This window comes from Oryza brachyantha, chromosome 3 (genome assembly GCF_000231095.2).
Source record: "Oryza brachyantha chromosome 3, ObraRS2, whole genome shotgun sequence".
Taxonomy (NCBI): domain Eukaryota; kingdom Viridiplantae; phylum Streptophyta; class Magnoliopsida; order Poales; family Poaceae; genus Oryza; species Oryza brachyantha.
In genome coordinates this window covers 23,483,793-23,504,545 of record NC_023165.2, presented here as the reverse complement: position 1 = coordinate 23,504,545, position 20,753 = coordinate 23,483,793, and the positions used below count along the sequence as shown (strand labels likewise).

Sequence of the window (20,753 nt, the reverse complement as noted above, 5' to 3'; positions counted from 1 at the left end):
TTTCACCATTGTTTATTTTAGAATATTTTTAAATAGCCATGAACACATATATAAAAAGTTTTACCCATAATTTATTTCTTAGTTGCTAGTTATGTCTTATTCTTACAACAAACCAAATGATGGAGCCTAAGTAATTCATGCAGCTACGTTTCATGTAGAATCATGTTGGATTGGACATTCAGATCCTATATATTTTTTTATTTATGTAGTTTTGGATTCTTGCATTTCAAAGGGTCTCTAACTCTCGTTAGAATTGTCCAATTGAAAAATGTCATCCTAGCTTGGGTTTGGTGTCAAATATCTCTATGCTCCTAGGGCTGCGTTTGAAACAGCGAGCCACAAAAGCTAATTAACAGCACAGAAAACGATAAACGTAATTAACACATGATTAATTAAGTATTACTTATTAAGAATTTGAAAAATAGAGTTATTTGATCTTTTAGAACAATTTTTATATAGAAAATTTTTGCACGAATACATCATTTAGTAGTTTGAAAAGTGTGCTAATAGAAAATGAGGAGAAGTTTAGTCCAACCTGCCAAAACGAACGCATCCTAGGTGTGGTAGTCATTTGTGAAATGATAAATTTCTTCTATGCCAACAAAAACATTGAATTGAGTGAATTTTCTAACAGCATAGAAGGAATTGCCTCCTGAATTGGTGAAATGGTGTGTAAGGATGAAAAACCTATTGACGGCACTAAAAATGCTTGCTTTGTTGTTAATAAAGAAGCTAAATATCGATGCTTTACGATGGGTATACACATGCAAATTGAGTTTTTTTAACTTGTTATCCATGTAGATGTTTTTGCACAATAAATTAGTAGCATGTATTTATAGTTGAAATATGATATATCCACAATATGTATAGGGACTATTTTGTAATATGAAAGTAAATCAAAGACTAGCGAGTACAAAATATAAAAACAAAGTTGGCGAGGTGACAAATTTCAGTCATCGCCACTGTCTTCGTTTAGAAGAATAAGAGTACTGTAGATACGTGAGGGAAATATTTTTCTGATGATGTAGGATAAGAAGCATCCAATCAACCTAGCCTCGTTGTGCCAATGTCTGCAGTCTAAGACCTCGTTGTAGCCCAACACCCTAATCTTGCACTTCGTGGAACGCACGGTGCTTCCCCGAGACAACGAGTGGTATACAAGATTTCAATATTTTATTCGGTTTGGAGAAATTTTAATGTATAAGAATAGGAAAAGTGGATAAATAGTAATGTATAATACTATCAATCTATAGGAATTTTTCTAATTTAAGTGGATAAAAATTTCCTATATTTTCGCTCCGCAACCTGCAGGAAAGTAAAGTTCTTTTTAATTTTCCTATATTTTATTCCTACGAATCAAATGGTTTTTTAACATAATCCAAAAACGAATAGTCCCTAAACTAAGCTACTTCTTAGCGAGCATTTAGCCTCCATGATCTAAGCTGTGATCGATGTTATATAGAGCAGTAACTTTGTAAAACTGAATATTTGTTTCTCCCTCCTCCTTTATAAAAAAGCGCAACTCCTGCATCCTCGTTTTTTTAAAAAAAAAATCATAATAAAGAGCTTAAATCAGATTATTGGTGGGTAAATTTCAGCAGCGTATTGATCATTCGATATATTGTTTCCTTGTAGTGCATCTCGATCGCTTTCGACCGAATTACTCCCCAGGCTCGATTAGGCACAAACGTCGAGTTCACCCTTGCTCTCAGTGACAAGATTGACAACAGTGAGGACACCCTTGACGGCAAACATGAGGGTATTCACAGTGCAGAATACTGCCTCGAGTGGTCTTAGGTTGCCACGTCAGCTAAGATCATAGACCCAAATTTTTGTTTTCCTCACAATGCAAGTGGTTCTAGGCATGTCAGCCCCTAACATTTCATACTTTAGTCCTCTTTTTTTTTTCAATTTATGAAGCGGTATAATATTTTGCACTACCACCCTACAAACCGGAAAAGAAAATAAATTACATCCCAACCATCTCCATCAACGGTCCGACACAACCACTCATCTATCAGTGCTACGCCTCCTCCGCCGGTGTCGTGCCCCCGTCCGCTGCCGCCTCCTCCTCCAACATCGACACCGGTGCAGGGTCAGGCTGCTCGACAAGGGGCTCAGTGGACGGCGGATGACGACTGCTCTGCTTCTCCAGATCTAGGGCGGCGGGTCGACGCGGTGGCCGGTGACGAGGCTCGGGGTGGCGCGCCTCCCTTTGTTGGCCCCGTCCTCCCTTCATCGGTGTCGTGCCCGCCTCCCTCCACCGGCGCTGCGCCTCTCTCCGCTGGCGCTGTGCCCTCCTCCGCCAACTCCTCATCCTCTTCCTCCTTTGTCACCCCCGTCCTCCCTCATCCTCTGCTTGCCCTGTCCTCCCTTCGTCGGTGCCGCGCCTCTCGCCGCCGGCGATGTGCCCTTCTCCACTGACGTCCGCGTCATCTTCCTTCTTCATCGACCCTGTCCTTCTTTCGCCTGTGTCGTCCCTTCGATCTCTCTCCATCGGTGTCGCCCCCTCCATCTCCTCTCTCCAAATCACTCGCCGAAGCCATGAGCTCCATAGTGCGTAGATAGGGCGTGCCTCCGCCCAGCTCAAGGTGAAGCCGGACGCGTCTTCACCAAGCTCCGTGACCTTCCATAGGGCAACGGAAATGTGGGGCCCATGTGCACTGTGGCCAATGTGGCGGGTCGGGGGCCCTCGCCATGTCGTCGCAGTCGCAGTGTGAATGCCTTAAGAACTGTTTTTAAGGGGAATGTGAGCATGGGTGTGGCTCGCAATCGCATGGTGCTGCCTTTTTTTCCGTTGTTGTACTATCAAATGCATTCTAAACATGATTCATCTATAATGCAATATTTCACATTTTTATATGGACTACTTAGTCCATATACATGGATCTACATATGTAAACTTTTATTATTTTAATTTACACAATGTATAAAGATAACCATATCCAGTAGTCCGAGCTCTCTCATAAGAGAGAAGAGAGATGAAAACGATAATATATTTTAATTTATATGGGTAGTCCATATGGCTAAAGTTAGATCATTTTATTTTATTTTCTAATGCTCCTCAGGATGGTAAAATAGTCTATATAGAGCTATAAGGAGTATGGATGTCCTAAGGCCTCCTCCAATGGATATCTATAAGTTATCTATAATGTGTCCTATACAATTTTTTAATAGAAGAGAGATAAAAACTATCTCTTAATTAAGAGATAGACTTTTGCACATATTTTAATGTCAAGTGAGAATGAATTCTGAGGTCATTTGTATTATGAGCTATTTGCTAAGAGCTAGACTATTGGAGAAGTTGTCTTTTAGAATGCTGTTGGAGGTGGCCCAAGAGGTGACCCGAAGTACAGTTTACACAAAATTAAATAACAGATTAATATGTTCGCAGAAAATGCTTCCGAAGCTGTGTACTCACCCTAAGCTAGTCTACGGACTCTGAAGATCCCGGCACACCCACGCCAACGGCCCCGATCTCCCACTCCGAAGATCCAACGGAGGGCAACACCTCACCGCCGCGTCCGAAACCCCAGATCCCCCCTTCCTCCCCCGGAGCCCGAGATCTAAAAACACCTTCGTCCTCTCCACCCAACGCCATGTCATCCTCCTCTCCCCGCTCCCCCCTCCTCCTCCTCCTCCTCCTCCCCCTCAAGCGAGATCCGCCACCGCCTCTCCCCTCCGCTCGCCTCAGCGGCTAGGTGGGGTTTCGCTTCCGCCGTGAGGAGCAGTCCTTTCGAACGAGGCCCGGCGGGGGGGGGGGCGAACTAGCGAAGATGCTGACCAAGTTCGAGACGAAGAGCAACCGGGTGAAGGGGCTCACCTTCCACCCGCGCCGGCCATGGATCCTGGCCAGCCTCCACAGCGGGGTGATCCAGATGTGGGACTACCGCATGGGCACCCTCCTCGACCGCTTCGACGAGCACGACGGCCCCGTCCGCGGCGTCCACTTCCACGCCACCCAGCCGCTCTTCGTCTCCGGAGGTAAGCAGGCCCGCTAGATCTCGGGCACCTGCTGCGTGATTTGCCACTCGCGGGGTTGTGGCCTCGTGGCGTATTCGCGTGTTTGCTCGGATCCTGCCTTGGATCGGACGACGTATCGAGGTTTTTAGTTGCCTGCGTGATCCATCGAGGTTGCTTTGCTACGCGAACACTCGCGCTGCGATTAGATCACGTTTGATGTGGAGTGATGGTTGGTTGTCAAGGGATCCTGGTTGGTAGGGTGGGTTGGTTGGATCTAGTGCTTGTCTAATCTCGGTTACTCTTAAGTCTTAACTAGTTAGTGAATTGTTGGTTTGGAACATTCAAGCGCCATTTGGTTCCTGTTTATGGCCAGGATCTCCATCGATTTTACAATCCTTCCAATAAGAGGTAGGGTAGGAGCTAGACTGAGTCGATGTATAGTCCTTAACTAAAGAGTAGCAGCTTCCATGCGGTCGTGTGTTTCTGATACCATAGTCCATAGCAATGCCGGGGTTGGCAATTGACCATTTGGATTGGAACTTGAAACTAAGTCACACACCAGTTTCGTTTGTATTTCTGGTGTAACAGTAGCCCCATATGATCGCAACATGCCATATGATAAGATCGAACAACTTCAGAACTCATCTAAGTTTTCCATGATGCATTGCAGGCGATGATTACAAGATTAAGGTGTGGAATTACAAGACACACCGCTGCCTCTTCACGCTTCATGGTCACCTTGACTACATTCGCACGGTGCAATTCCACCATGAGTGCCCGTGGATCGTAAGTGCTAGTGATGACCAGACAATCCGGATTTGGAACTGGCAGTCTCGCACATGTGTGGCTGTGCTGACTGGGCATAACCATTATGTCATGTGTGCATCTTTCCACCCTAAGGAAGATCTGGTTGTGTCAGCATCACTTGATCAGACTGTCCGTGTCTGGGATACCAGTGCTTTGAGGAAGAAGTCAGTGTCACCTGCGGATGACATCCTGCGTCTCACCCAGATGAACACAGATCTGTTTGGAGGTGTTGATGCGGTTGTAAAATATGTGTTGGAAGGGCATGATCGTGGGGTCAACTGGGCTTCATTTCATCCCACATTGCCACTAATTGTTTCTGGGGCAGATGATCGGCAAGTGAAGTTATGGAGAATGAATGGTAATACTGCTATTGTTGTTTTCCTTAGATAAGCAACTTCAATATTTGTGCTCACGTCCATCGTTCGTTTATAGAACATAGCTACTGAATTATAAATTTGGTTTTATTACGCCTACAACTTTTTCTATTATCATTTTCCATAGATAACACTTACATGTTTGTGTTTCTATCTGTTCGTCCTTCCATATACTACTACTACAAATCTATGAATTTAGTCTCATTATTATGAGTTTGTTTTGTTTGCTCAATTTATCTTACTTTAACAGAAGAACTAAGTAGCTTGTCACCAAACAAGCTGCAACAAACAATTTTCACAATTATGCAAACAGTAACTAGCTCAAGCCATTCAGCATGTCACCTTTTGTTTTGGGACAGGCGGTTATTCTTGCTGCGTAGTACCTCCATTAACTGCATATTGGTAGACTAACCGAACACAAAGTATATGCATAACACTATCATGGTATTTGAAATAATGCAATCTAAATGTTCTGTTTATGGACAGACACCAAGGCCTGGGAAGTTGATACTTTGCGGGGCCACATGAATAACGTGTCTTGCGTGATGTTCCATGCAAAGCAAGACATCATTGTGTCCAACTCAGAGGACAAAAGCATTCGCATATGGGATGCTACAAAGCGAACCGGTATCCAAACATTCAGGAGGGAACATGACCGTTTCTGGATTCTTGCTGCCCATCCTGAGATGAATCTTCTTGCTGCTGGTCATGACAGTGGTATGATTGTGTTTAAATTAGAGAGGGAACGCCCAGCTTTCTCTGTAAGCGGTGATACCGTCTTCTATGTGAAGGACCGTTTTCTTCGGTTCTTTGAATACTCCACACAGAAGGAAGTTCAGCTAGCTCCAATAAGAAGGCCTGGATCTGTGAGCTTGAACCAGTCACCCCGAACACTGTCCTACAGTCCAACAGAAAATGCTGTCTTGATTTGCTCTGATGTGGATGGAGGCTCGTATGAACTCTACATTGTTCCCAAGGATTCTGCTGGCAGGGCTGACTATTTGCAGGATGCAAAGAAGGGAGCTGGTGGGTCAGCTGTTTTTGTGGCACGCAACAGGTTTGCTGTCCTTGAGAAGAGTAGCAATCAAGTTTTGGTGAAGAATCTTAAGAACGAAATTGTTAAAAAAAGCCCTCTTCCTATCGCCACTGATGCAATTTATTATGCTGGCACTGGTAACTTGCTGTGCAAAGCTGAAGACCGAGTGACCATCTTTGATCTGCAGCAAAGGTTAATTCTTGGAGAGCTCCTGGCACCTGCTGTTAAATATGTTGTTTGGTCAAGTGATATGGAATCTGTTGCACTGCTGAGCAAGCATGCGGTGCTTATAGCAAACAAGAAGCTTGTCCATCGTTGCACACTGCATGAAACCATCCGTGTGAAAAGTGGTGCCTGGGATGAGAATGATGTGTTTATTTACACCACGTTGAACCATATCAAGTATTGCCTTCCCAACGGAGATAGTGGGATTATTAAGACCCTCGATGTTCCTATTTACATAACAAGAGTTATTGGGAACAACATTTTCTGTCTTGACCGTGATGGGAAGAACAAGCTGATCACAGTTGATGCTTCCGAGTACATTTTCAAGCTGGCACTTCTGCGAAAACGATACGATCATGTGATGAGTATGATTAAGAATTCCCAGCTGTGTGGGCAGGCTGTTATTTCTTATTTACAACAGAAGGGGTTTCCTGAAGTTGCCCTCCACTTTGTGAAAGATGAGAAGACCAGATTCAACCTCGCTCTTGAGAGTGGAAATATCCAAATTGCAGTTGCTTCTGCAAAAGAGATTGATGACAAGGATCATTGGTATAGGTTGGGAATTGAGGCCCTGAGGCAGGGAAACATTGGTATTGTGGAATACGCGTACCAACGGACAAAGAATTTTGATAGGCTTGCTTTCCTATATCTTATTACTGGTTTCAGGGACAAGGTGGGCTTCATGTGCAAAATTGCTGGACAGAACAATAACCTGATGGGACAATTCCACAATGCACTGTACCTTGGAGATGCTAAGAAAAGAGTGGAGATCCTGGAGAACGCTGGACAGCTACCTCTTGCCTACATTACTGCTGCTACTCATGGGCTCACTGAAATTGCTGATAGGCTTGCAGAAGAATTGGGTGAGAACGTTCCTTCTCTACCTGAAGGAAAATCTCGATCATTGTTGATCCCTCCTGCACCTCTAATGGCTAGTGGTGATTGGCCATTGCTGAGGGTGATGCGTGGTATCTTTGAGGGTGGACTGGATGCCACCGGGAGGGCAGAACTTGAGGAAGACGATGAAGCTGCTGGTGCTGACTGGGGTGATGAGGACCTGGATATGGTTGATGTGAACGAAGCGATGGCAAATGGTGGTGATGGTTTTGATGCTGAGGAGGGTGAAGAAGCAAATGAGGAGGATGGCGAGGAAGGTGGCTGGGACCTTGAAGATCTAGAACTGCCACCTGAAGCAGAGACCCCCAAAAACACTGGCAATACTCGCTCGACAGTCTTTGTTGCTCCTCCACCAGGCATGCCTGTCAGCCAGATTTGGACTCAGAAATCTTCTCTTGCAGGGGAGCACGCAGCTGCAGGCAACTTTGACACAGCAATGAGGTTGCTTAGTCGCCAATTGGGCGTAAAAAACTTTGCTCCCCTGAAGCCCTTATTTCTGGATCTGCACATGGGCAGCCATTCGTATCTTCGGGCACTTGCAGCTACACCCATTATACCAGTTGCTGTTGAGAAAGGTTGGAGCGAGTCATCAAGCCCTAATGTGAGAGGCCCTCCTGCACTTGTTTTCACCTTCTCACAAATGGAAGACAGACTCAAGGCTGCCTACAAGGCCACTACAGAGGGCAAGTTCCCGGAAGCTCTGAGGCAGTTCCTTAGCATCTTGCATACCATCCCTCTTATCGTGGTAGACTCGAGGAGGGAAGTTGATGAAGTGAAAGAGTTGATTGAGATTGTGAAGGAGTATATTCTTGGCCTTAGGATGGAACTGAAGAGGAAGGAATTGAGAGACGATGTCAACCGTCAACAAGAATTGGCGGCATACTTCACTAACTGCAAGCTTCAGAGAGTTCATATGAGACTTGTGCTTGCAAGTGCTATGGCTCTGTGCTACAAGCAAAAGAACTTTGCCACTGCAGAGCATTTTGCAAGGATGCTGCTGGAGAACAGCCCTAATGAGGGCCAAGCAAAGAAGGCCCGACAGGTGCAGCAACAGTGCAGTGGGAAGAAGGATAGCTCTGAGCTGAACTATGACTACAGAAATCCATTTGTTGTCTGTGGTGCCACGTATGTTCCAATCTACCGTGGCCAAAAGGATATTTCCTGCCCGTACTGTGGATCCCGGTTCGTTCCTTCCATTGAATGGCAGCTTTGTACCATATGTGAACTCGCGGTTGTTGGTGCAGATGCTTCAGGCCTCGTGTGCTCCCCTACACAGTTGAGATAAGAAGCGCTAGGTAGAGGTCCCTTGTATTCTTTCTTGTCTCTAAGACTTTGCTATTATATATTTTACCAGGATGTTTACTGATTGTAAGGAATAAATATCTATACATGTCAAGTTTTTGTTTCTCCTTTCACCTTCCCCGTTCTTGATTTTTGTTTGCCTTGAGGCTGTTGTTACACTTGATATATGCCTGAGGACTTCTGATCTACTCATGCAGATCTTATGGTCGGGACAAAATGTACCACAATGTTTATTTCACTTTAGGAATTTTTTTGTTCCGTGGTGTTGCATTCACTCTTCTGTATGGTTGAGGCAAAATATCGATGGATAAATCTAGGTAATATCATAAAATCTTGTAATGTGAAACTGAAGGATGATATTGATTTTTCTTGTCCTCTCAATCATTTATTAGGTTGAGTTGACACCTTCTGGTGAGAAATCTATTTAGGCCCTATTTGTTTCGGCTATGAATTATTATAATCAGGATTATTGAGTTAGATTTATATAAGTTGGATTATTATAGGCTAAAGTAGAAATAAATGATAAAGATAAAGAATTATTTTAAATTATGTAAGGGCACATTTGGATAAGCTTATCAGATTATAGTAATTTGTGTCTAAATTATAACAATTTGTTATAATAATTCATCTGTTAATCTCAAACTCGAATGAAACAGGGCCTTAGCGAAGTCAGCAGCAAGCCCTCGCTCATGCTTACAAGTCAAAATTTAAAATTTTAACCTTAAATTTGGAGTTGATTTGGAGTGGAGGTTTACTGAAATTTATTTTTCGGTTTTGGGTTTAGATAAAAAGAATACGTATATAAAAAATTTAATTTATAAATTATTTTTTTTTACATATATGCAGTTCAATAAGTTACCAAAGAATCGATACATGACACCTTACGTAAGTTGTATTGACAAACAGACTGCATACAGTGATATAGGTTTGTCGTCCAGATGTATACAAACTATAGGCCCTGTTTAGTTGCCCAAAATTTTTGGGTTCTTGCAAAAAAATTTGGAACATGGCAGGTTTTTGGGTTTTTGGGGGACTAAACAGCTAAAACATTTTGCAAAGTTCCATGTGAACACAAAAGAATGAAGTCAAAAATGCCCAACATAAATGGCCAATGTGAACAACATTTAAATGACCATGTGATGGTAAAGTGGTGTTTAGATTGAGGAAATTTTTGGGAGAAGTGTCACGTTAAATATTTGATCGGATGTCGGAAAAGGTTTTCGGACACGAATAAAAAAACGAATTTCACGGCTAGCCTAGAAACCGCGAGACGAATCTTTTGAGCCTAATTAATCCGTCATTAGCACATGTTAGTTACTGTAGTACTTATGGCTAATTATGGACTAATTAGGCTCAAAAGATTCGTCTCAAGATTTCTTACATAACTGTGCAATTAGTTTTTTGGTTCATCTATGTTTAGTGCTTTATTTAGGTGTCTAAAAATTCGATGTGATGTTTTTAGAAAGAAATTTTAGGAACTTGTTAAGGCCTAAATACATGCAGCACCGAGGGGTAGAGGTTGTCCAGCAAATATCAATCCTCCTGCACAGTACGTGTGAAAGCAAAATTTTTTGCCTCCCCCCTTCAGTTCCCAAAGTCCAAAAAGGCCTCCCTCTAAATTTTTTTGTTACCAACCCCAAAATTTTGGGATCTAAAAGCTGCCATAATATCAAAATTGTGTAGCTCACCGACATCCATGGGGCTACAACATTGTAGTTGATACTTGACGATACCCTTTTCATTTAAAATTTAGGTGTACAAATTTTTGCTACGAAATATATGTGAAAACAATATTTGATGAAGACGTGCTCTGTATGAAAATATATTTACTAAGATCTAGAACTCCCTAGTTGATGATACTTTTACTTAAAGCTATTTATAGTGACAAGCAAACGTTGCGAGTTTTGGAGAACTGAAATTACAAAGAATAGCACCTTCGATAGTGAGGCAGTAAAAAAGAGTGCGTGGAGAAATATCTTGTCACTATAAATTTTTGCTACGAAATATATGTGAAAACAATATTTGATGAAGACGTGCTCTGTATGAAAATATATTTACTAAGATCTAGAACTCCCTAGTTGATGATACTTTTACTTAAAGCTATTTATAGTGACAAGCAAACGTTGCGAGTCTCGGAGAACTGAAATTACAAAGAATAGCACCTTCCACAGTGAGGCAGTAAAAAAGAGTGCGTGGAGAAATATCTTGTGTTTGGAATCTTACATGTACATAAAGGGGTGATCGTTTAGGTCTTTTATGACAAGCCAAATGGTATATTTCGGATTAAAAATAATTTGTGTAAAAACTTTATATATGTATTCTTAGTGACTGAAAAGTAAGTTTTGGTAACAAACTCTAAAATCAACTCTAAATTTAAGGTTAAAAATTCAAAATTTATCAAATAAGTATAAGTATAAGCAAAAAAAAGATGAGGGTAATTTTTTTTCATATATAGTCTTTTAATCTAATTGCAAAAAATATTCATTTATACAATCCATTTGTTAGGCACATCTTTGAAAACACGTTTCCTGACAAAAAAAGAGAGAGAATATTTTTATGATTTGGGGTCTTCTCTTTAGGATGTCCGCAGCAAAACTGAGTCAGCTAGCTATTTGGTTGTACACATCAGCATGCATTCTACGTTGAGGAAAGTGAAGTTGTATAAAAAATCAAGCCGGTGACTCTCTCGTCGCTCATCTCGCACACACGACGATGCGCTAAATTACCGGCATCCTCGCCTTCTGCTAGCTATTCTTTGAGCCATTTTGCTCGGACTCAGATCCACTGTGCGCACAAAGCTCACTCCTTCTTCCCTCTCCCGCGATGAGCCACAAAGGTGATGCGCAATGTATCTATTTTCTCTTTGTCTGTATGAAACTATTAAAAGTACAATAGCTAGTGATATAGATAACTCTTTAGACTGCTTGCTATTTTGTTCATGACGATGACATGGACATCTCCTAGCTAGCAACTAGCAACTAGCTAGGACTACTGCGGACACCCTTAACGACTATTGAAGCATTAGTGTCGGACCAAAGTTATGCATTTATTGCAATGTATATGTATTTTTTCTAGTTGACAGTCATATGTCAATAAAATGTAATTATTTGTCAGATACTTCTATAAAAGCCAATCGATCATTTCTACATTTATTTTGTTAAGCCCATATCTAAAAACATGTTTTGCCTGTTTACAATTTTTCTTTTATAAGGATATAGTGAACTATTGAAGCATTAGTGGCGAACCAAAATATATTTCTAGTATTACACGTACCTATATAGTTCTTATATTTGTTGTATTGTACATACCTTTATTATTACTATGTCTGTGTAGCTAGATACATGTATCAAGTCTATTGGTTTGCGAAACAAAATCCCTTAGCTTCTTTTAAGTTATAACATATATTTGATTGATACTCTTAACTTATCACACCCCATTATATTTTCTTACGTTATGATTTTATGCATTAGTTCAACACTAACTTACTTAATTTATCTTTTGTACTATCCAACACATCAGCAACTTAGGTCCTGTTTATATCCTCCAAAATAGCAAAAGTTTTGCTATTTTGAGGCACTTTTTTGGTAAAATGGATCTAAACAACAGAGTAAGAAAACAATAACTTTACATTTTACATTTGACAGTCTAAACTAGTAAATTTCACCAAAAAGTGCATAGGAACGCGGACCATCTCTCACCTTTTACAAAAAAAATGACAAACTTTTACATGCCTCTAAACACCAACTTGCAAAAATACAATACCAAAATTTTTGCCACAAAAACTTTTGTCATTGTCATTTGACATTTTAAATGTCTCTAAACAGGACCTTAAATTTTCTTGCCTAAAGCTCATATAAGATACAATCAATATTTTGCTAGCTATACTTCCAGCAACGACTTGTTAAGGGCCTTAAGGCCCATGGCTTAATTAGCTCGTGTAATTCCACTCTAATTACGAACCAAACGGGTGGCCCAAAGCACCACGACGGATCAAACCGGCAAAACCAACCAAACAGAAAAAAAAAGAAAAGAGAAGAAAATAACAACCCCCGGCGGGCGGAGCCGTCCCCCTCCGTGCGATCCCCGCTAACCTCCCCCGAGCCTCTCGTAGTCTCGTGCACCGGTTCATCCCTCTCCCTTCCTAACCGTCCCAACTGCGAGTCAGCGACGGCGACGCCCTCACGTTCCCAACGCACGCACCCCCGCGCCGGCGCCAAAACAACCCTCCCAGAAAGCCGAACCCTTCCGCTCCCTCGCGTCGCGTCGCGTGGCGTGGCGTAGCGTGCCGCATCGCATCGCATCGTCGCGTGCGCCCTTCGCCCACCATAGCCAGCCAGCTTGCCCCCGCCCCGCCCCGCCCCACCTCCGCTCCGCTTCGCTTGCCACCCCGTCCCATCCAAACCCCGCAAAACCGCGACGAGGAGACCCGGCGCGGCACGGGGCGGAAGGAGCACGCCGCCGCGGGCGTTCCGGGCCACGCCGAGGTTTGTCGTCCGATCTGCCCGCGTCGTACATTCCTGCTCTCTGGGCGCGGGGGATTGGGTAGAGTAGGTTAGGGGAGGGGAGGGGAGGGGACGGGAGGGGAGGCGTTGGTCGTGGGGGAGGAGGGGGCGGGTAGGCTGGGCGAGTCGGTGATTGTTCTGCCCTAGCCCTAGGATCAACCGGGAGTCGGGACGGTTTTGGGCAGGGATCTGGTCATCTGGTGTTTTAGCCCTCGTGCTGTGGTAGGGTGATGTACCGGCGTAGTCTGCGTGCTTTCATTACCGTGTTCATCTTATGTGAAATCGCAGGGTTGTGTTTACCACCCTTTATGTTTGATTGTACTTGAAATTTGCGATCAAGTGAGCTCTCCCGCGAGAGGTGCGTAGTTTTGACTTGTTGTAAGGCAATGGCATATCGTTTTACTGTGATCTGGTACAATATTTTTTTGGGTGATGTAATATCGATGCTAATGAAGGTATAAGAGGACTAGGCACTTGCTATATTTTGTTGGATGGTTTCGCGCCAAACCCCGAACCCCATAAACTCGACATGTTTCTCGATTCCTCCTACCCTGATGGTTTTTCTTATTATAGTTGTTTTGCTCTCCTAGGGTTCCTGGTGCCTGCTTGATCTGAATGGCTGACCTGACCGACATAGGCTGCTGTAGTTGTTTTGGCTTTTTAAGGAAGCCCAGGGTATCTGTAAGTCGACCTCAGGATGTTGATGGCATCCTATCTGAAGATCTGTTGAACCATAAATCTATTGAAGATCCTGATGGAAGCTTCTACACCGGAGATGACCCTGATAGAAGCTTCTACGACAGGGATGATCTTGACAGAAGCTTTTGCAATGGCGATGACCCTGACAGAAGCTTCAATGATGGAGATGATCCTGATCATCTTTATGGAAGTGATGATGGGCAGCCAAGGAAGAGATCTGAAGATATTATACTGGCAAGAGCTCAGAATGGCTTTGCATGTAGAGAAAGTCTAGTTAAGGAGACTAAAAAAGTATTCCGCTCAGAGGTACGATCCTGTTAGATTGAATTATTTACCACTGTTACTCTATTTGCATTTCCATCTTTTATACCCCTGTGTGTGCATGGAGGTTTAGTCTTATCTAGTGTAGACTTCTTTTACAAGCTAGCCCGTGCATGAGAAACTGTCACGTGGACCATAGTTATAAGAACAAGATTAGCTAGTAGTTTGACTGCAAAAACAGGTAAAGGTCGTAGTTCAGTGATCAGTCCTATTCGAGTTATTGAATCTCCACCATGCAGGATCCAAAATATTGGCGCCTCTCCTAGGTTGTGAAATTAGAATCTTCTGCAATAAATAAATAAATAAATGCTAATACTGCTAGCTGTCTATGCATTATGCCACTTTCCTTTTTGGACAATTAATAGTTAATCCATCCTTGTAGAATAACTGTAATTTGTAATTTTGTGCCTCAGCTAGGATTAGAATGTGAGATCTCTTGCTTGGAAAGGGATAAGCTGAAGCCCACTAATCGATCATGGAAAGGCTAGATTATTTGGTTGCTATATAACATACTATTTCGGAACGATCGATAATTAATCTATCCTTGCCATTATATTATTTAGTAGAGTAGCAACATTTAAATTATTGCAGATAACAGCATCATTTGTATTATACATTTGTAAAATTAATTGTTTAAAACACCATTTCAGATGATCCACTATTTTTATTGGTCTTGCCATGACCATTGCAAATATGTCTAATGTTTATAGAGTTGCATGAGAGCTTTTACCTTTGTGCATGAACACTGCCATAATGTTTTCCTTTCTGCACATTTAGGATGAAAATGGCAGAAAGATGGTCAACCAATATGTCCACTTGGGGAAGCTTGGTGCTGGAAGCTATGGCAAAGTGGTAAGATGGCTCAAAATGTCCTATTAAGTGGCTTCCCGGGATAAACATCTAAATCTTTTATTTTTTACTAAAAAGGTTTTATACCGAAGCATGAAAGATGGAAAGCGGTACGCAGTGAAGGTAGTGTGTTTCTCTATTCTTATGTGCTCATAATTAGATGCCTTTTCTATGAATCATTTCTTTATGTTAGTTATTGGTTTTTATCCTTGCATCAGAACTTGTTAATATCTAGCTGCTAGTCTGTGCATTTACTTTTACTTGTTCAGTGCCATTATTCTTATGCTCATACAGTTACATTTATGTTGCATGTGCAGTGCTGGCATCTAACGGATGCGATTTTACCCTTTCCCCTTCTATTTCAGGTTTTGAATAAATCTTACATGATGAAAGTACGTGTTGTACGATCAGAAACTGCCATGACAGATGTTCTTCGGGAAGTGAGTAACTTTATCAGTTTATTTGTCATCGTAATACATGTCATTTACTTTTATTTTTGTCATGACAAAACTCAAATACTCTGGAAAAGCGGTGCAACATATGGTTTCTAGACCCATCCAGCCCTTGACCCAGTTAATATCTTGGGTCAGTGGTTGAACTGTGCATTCTATTTAAATGTGAAAAATGTAAATGTGGTATTTACTAGGTAGCATCATTCTTACACTCAATATGGACTTGCATAAGTCTCAGTATACAGTACATATGCAAACCAACAAGCCTAGTAGCCTACTTAGTCCATGCATGCTGCATGCACCAGGTCTTCCATGTGAGCACTGGTAGATCCATGCGGTGCATTATTTTTTTGCATTTTTTTATGCAGGGCTGGGTTTTCTGGTTCATATTGACTTGCTAACTCTTAAACCAGCCAGTTCAAACAAGTTTTCTCCTATTCAAAGTAGATGACTTGTAAGAATTGCCTGAGGAAGCCCATTATAGCGGAGGGTTAACTTGGGCCCCTTTTTGGTTAGACTACTGATCTGGGCTGAGCATAGTGGAGGGTTGACTAATGTCCTTGGATGTGTGCACTTTGAAGATGTGTTGCTACCGTAACATTGATGCTATCAAACTGACAACATGGTAACCAAGTTGCTGTGGTTCAGAATCATGACAAGTAAGCATTGTCGGATTATAGCCAGGCTGTGTTGGCTCCTAGGGATGAGGGGAGGACTTAGGATTAGATGATGAAGATTCAGAAGAGACTAGATTAATTCTTTTTCATTGCTTAACGAATGAAGATACAATCTCATCCTTATGTAGATGGGATGACTTGAGCTTGAATGAGCCTATCTGCAAGGTTATGTAAATAACTAACAATTGATCTGATCTGAACACTCGTCTGAGAAGTAACCAAACTGCAGTGTTCACAAGTGCATCCTATAAAGCAACTTTTCCTTGGCCATGGGTCTTTGGCCCTGAGCCCAATGCCCATGATACAAGTTTGAGTGTCCTCACTGACTTTGTTCTGTTCATGATATGAACATGACAAAGAACCTTTTTTTTCACGTTTTGTTGATCAATTTGATTGGAACAAAATTGCTTGCTTACAGAATCTTTATTTACTAATACTATTTAATGTCTAAATTATTTGACAGCATCACTCTTTGTATTGGTGACAGGTTTCAATCATGAAAATGTTGGATCATCCCAATATAGTAAATCTTATTGAAGTGATTGATGACCCGAACGCAGATAAATTCTACATGGGTATGCCCTTTTCTTTAAATTTACTTTCCTTTTTTTATTGTACCTTGGGATTTTCTGGATGGTGTGCTTCATATTATTCTATCCAACATTTTCCATTGGTATTGCTAGTGCTCGAGTATGTTGAAGACAAAATGATCTGTGGCGATGGTTTAGGAGAAGCTACCTCCAAAAGTTACTTGCGTGACATAATCTCCGGTCTTATGTATCTTCATTCTCATGTAAGATCTCAAATTTCTTTAACTCAGATTTGTTTCATCCTCATGAATTCTGTGCCATATATCAGGGTCTACAGGTCGTAAACACAGATAGTATACGAATGAAGCTTTCATGATAGAATCAATTTGCCAGTCTCTTTCATTAGCAGTTGTATCAAATATCATATAATAATAGTTTTTTGTACAGAAACATCTGAGTAACTTCAAGTTCATGCAGATTAATGGAAGCAACATATTTTAACTTTCACTTTTTTTAAAAAAAAAATCACCTAAACTTAGTCATATTGGCAACCAGGTTGAGCAGTAGCTGTGATCCTGTGAAGTTATCCTAGCAATCAATTACTATAATTTTAATCTATGCTTGTAGGCTGTAGTCTAATTGCTTGCTACTTTTATGTTCCTTTAGCTACTTACCGTCTTTTAGGTAACTTGTTGCATTTGCAAACATCAATTTTTTAAGCCCAGCCAAGTGGTACTGTTTGAATGGTTATGATTTCATAAAGAAAATCTCAAACCATATTCTAGTTCTAGATTAGGATTGCTGGAGATTACACATTTCTTCTCTTACACTGTTTAATGTATTGAAAATTGAGTTCATACATAGTTTTCTGGTTAAATTTATCTAGAAATATGGCATTGGTAAACTAAAATCATTACGTTGGTGACATGCACCAATTATTTGGTGCAAATAGCGCGTCCAGTTCTTTATCTCAATTCTTAGTTTATGCATGCTCTTATGTGCATTATGTATCTTGGTCACAGTTTACTTGCCACTTGACTCTTTAACCCAACAATCCTTTACTTCTTAAGTTGGCATTTTTTTTTTGCGGAGTTTATTTGGCCCTTGTTGATGTTTCTATTTCCCCAATTTTCACATATTTATGTATTACAACCAGATACGTGTGTGCTCCAGTTACACAGTTCATGTGTGGTTTCTATCTATACTTAGACATTGAATTCTTCCTGTCATTATACGCAGAATATTATTCATGGTGATATTAAACCAGACAATCTGTTGGTCACAAGCACTGGCAATGTGAAGATAGGGGATTTCAGTGTTAGTCAAGTTTTTGAGGTAGGTCTTATCCTGTAACTTCTGTATTGGAATGAATGTTATTTTTCTTGTCATGGCGTAAATGACTTTTTAGTTTAATGGACCACTGGAAAATTGAGTACATGATTTAAGACTATAGGATGTCTATCAAAGCGCAATTTTGGGACTCAAAATTTCTTAGGTCTTCTTTTGATTAAAACAGTTGAAATAGATGTTGCTCACTTCCTGCTATCCTGAATATATCTTAAGATTAGTCAAGAATATGATTACATGCTGCCTTTTGTAGTTAAGCATGCCCATAACGTAATACATGATCTAATTGAACTTTTAATTTATGCCAATGGATAAATGCATGTAGCAAGTGTTCTCTAGACAATGTCCTGATGTGATCACGGAGTCCAATAGATTGGTGCTGTACTGAGTATAGCATGATTGTATTGCAGGATGATGATGATTTGCTTTGGAGGTCTCCAGGCACTCCTGTTTTCACTGCACCGGAGTGCTGTCAAGGTATAACTGCCTACCTTTTATTTGAGTTATATTTACTGCATATAGAATCAGTCAGTTACCAAATTATCTAAATGAAGTGCAACAGTCGTTAGACAAATAGCAGCGGACCAGCTGTAGAAGTTCCCCAGCTAGTTGATTGTAGAATAGAAGATAAAGTAATCTGTCGTCGCCATAACACCCAACAGGCAGCTTATGAGTCCAGTCTTACACCATTTATATTTAGAATGTGATGTAAACGAATTAGCATGACCATGAATTTGTGCTGATGATTATTAAAGACTAAAAGGGCAAAAACCACGGTTACTTTGCCATTGGATCAAATTACAACATATGGTTGTGCTCTTTTAGCCAAATTATTCTCAGCTTTTTCCTCGGTTTTTGTGTGTACGTTTTCCGAACTGCTAAACGGTGTATTTTGCAAAAAAGTTTCTATATAGAAGTTTATTATCTCATCTCATCTTTCTAGGGTAGATTTTCAACTTCGCAGTAGTTAATTTCATTGTTTATATCAATAAATAGATATAAAAAAAATAATAATCTTTCATCACCAAAAGAACACAGACTTTGGCCATTGGTGCAGGTTGCTAAATATTAAATCTACTTCACTTCAGGTTCAGCCTACCATGGTCGGGCATCTGATACATGGGCAGTTGGTGTTACTCTATATTATATGATTTCTGGTCACTATCCATTTCTAGGAGATACCTTGCAGGAAACTTATGATAAGGTACAAAAATACATCCCTTCCATTTCATTTTGCTTTACCTGTTTCATTGAACTCATTCAAGCCATTGCTGTGGAATAGATTGTCAATGATCCGGTGCAAATACCAGACAACATGAACCCCCAACTTGCTGATTTGCTGGAAAGGCTTCTTTGCAAAGGTTTTTTTTTTCAGAAAAAAGAATGCTTTACCTCATGATTCTGGCACATTTGAGTCTCGAGTACCAACATAATTCTCTACTAACAAACATTTTATGTGATTCCGCATGTGGTTGCCTTGCAGATCCAGCAAATCGTATCACCCTGCAGGCTGTAGCTGAGCATCCTTGGGTTGCTGGGGACCAGGGGCCTGTTGTTGAATACTTCTGCAGATGTGGATTTGGCCGGAGAAAGCGAGCTGATTTACCGGGAGATGTACAATAGCAGATCCTTATTCACAGTTTATCATCCGATGGTTTACAGTAGATAGGCGATAGTGTGTGGCAAAGCAAGAAAATGAGATGACTGACGAACCGTGTTACTTTTTTTTTGTGTGTTCTTTCTCCCTTTACCGATTGACCTGTTGGTTCCTTGCCTCACCTCTGCAAATTTTCGTGCTGAACCGAGGCGGGAGCTCGTGTTCCATTTTTACTGTAGATCAATTTTGGCTGCTGAAACATGTAAGCTTTTCATTTGGTTGTTGAACCCAGTATAGCAACCATTCATAGAAAATATAGTGCAAAATTCTTTGTGAAGGCTGTAGCCCGTTCTGTCAATTCATGAGTAGGGATGGGCGCGTGCCGATCTGCGGGTGTCTAGCAAGATTTAATTCATTCTTGTTGAACCGGATTGGGTTAAGTGATACCCATAGGTCGGCCAGTGCAACCCCATTGTTCATGGCGAGTGATGTCTATTGTCCACAGAAATTGCTGTAAGTTACTGCATATTTTCCGTGAGGAAGCGTACTGCAATTACAGGCTAACAGCATCTGACGGTGCAATCGTGTATATCAGTTAATGAATGAAGAGTTTAAGTTAGCAAAACAAACACACACGGACACACAAAAGGTGGCATCACCGCCAAGGAGATCAGCCTTTGGCAAAGTTTAAATCTATGTGAACGAGCCTTCTGCTGCCTTGGTTTACCTCGCAAATGGTGGTTGCAATGTTCCCTTTTATATATGGCAAATATTGAGCAATATCCCCAGTTTATTAGACAAATGCCTCCGTTGTTCATTCTTTTAGAGGCTCAGACAAACATGTAATGTACAATCGATTTTGAAGCAATGAAAGCAAATATTCGGTAGAATTATGACCATTTAGTAATACCACCGTTTCACTGTATGAGATTTTTTCAGCTTCATCTACATCTATATAAATACTAATGAATATATAAAATATAATATAATATAATAAACAATATATATCAATAAATAGATAAATCCGAGTTAATGAATCCATGTACGTATATAAAGTATATCCAAATATAACATGGTATGATATATATTACCTATCATATCTGGCTCGCATAGTATAAAATTATCACTAAGTTCAAGTTAAGCGAAATTCGGGATTTCCTACTGGCTTGTTTCTT

At 41.0% G+C, this 20,753-nt stretch overlaps 2 protein-coding genes across 2 annotated transcripts; both read left to right on the top strand.

Annotated features, from left to right (window-relative positions):
• Positions 1–3,637: 3,637 nt before the first annotated feature.
• Positions 3,638–8,827, top strand: LOC121053809 (coatomer subunit alpha-3-like). The gene is made up of 3 exons (XM_040521661.1): positions 3,638–3,984; positions 4,634–5,128; positions 5,631–8,827. The coding sequence occupies exons 1-3, from the start codon at positions 3,777–3,779 to the stop codon at positions 8,585–8,587; spliced, it is 3,660 nt and encodes a 1,219-aa protein (XP_040377595.1). The 5' UTR covers positions 3,638–3,776; the 3' UTR covers positions 8,588–8,827.
• A 3,918-nt stretch (positions 8,828–12,745) lies between these two features.
• On the top strand, positions 12,746–20,166 carry LOC102711414 (serine/threonine-protein kinase GRIK1-like). The gene is made up of 12 exons (XM_040522091.1): positions 12,746–13,088; positions 13,697–14,111; positions 14,904–14,978; positions 15,054–15,098; positions 15,341–15,415; positions 16,592–16,679; positions 16,788–16,897; positions 17,874–17,969; positions 18,392–18,458; positions 19,070–19,185; positions 19,264–19,342; positions 19,465–20,166. The coding sequence occupies exons 2-12, from the start codon at positions 13,722–13,724 to the stop codon at positions 19,602–19,604; spliced, it is 1,281 nt and encodes a 426-aa protein (XP_040378025.1). The 5' UTR covers positions 12,746–13,088; positions 13,697–13,721; the 3' UTR covers positions 19,605–20,166.
• Positions 20,167–20,753: the final 587 nt, after the last annotated feature.

What these genes read in the sequence shown, in the direction of transcription:
- LOC121053809 (XM_040521661.1), top strand. Translation starts at nt 3,777, where the DNA reads ATGCTGACCAAGTTCGAGACGAAGAGCAACCGGGTGAAGGGGCTCACC. An exon ending in GCCGCTCTTCGTCTCCGGAG is followed by an intron (nt 3,985 to 4,633) that starts GTAAGCAGGCCC and finishes GATGCATTGCAG; the next exon opens with GCGATGATTACAAGATTAAG. An exon ending in GAAGTTATGGAGAATGAATG is followed by an intron (nt 5,129 to 5,630) that starts GTAATACTGCTA and finishes GTTTATGGACAG; the next exon opens with ACACCAAGGCCTGGGAAGTT.
- LOC102711414 (XM_040522091.1), top strand. Translation starts at nt 13,722, where the DNA reads ATGGCTGACCTGACCGACATAGGCTGCTGTAGTTGTTTTGGCTTTTTA. An exon ending in AAAAAGTATTCCGCTCAGAG is followed by an intron (nt 14,112 to 14,903) that starts GTACGATCCTGT and finishes CTGCACATTTAG; the next exon opens with GATGAAAATGGCAGAAAGAT. An exon ending in CTGGAAGCTATGGCAAAGTG is followed by an intron (nt 14,979 to 15,053) that starts GTAAGATGGCTC and finishes TTTACTAAAAAG; the next exon opens with GTTTTATACCGAAGCATGAA.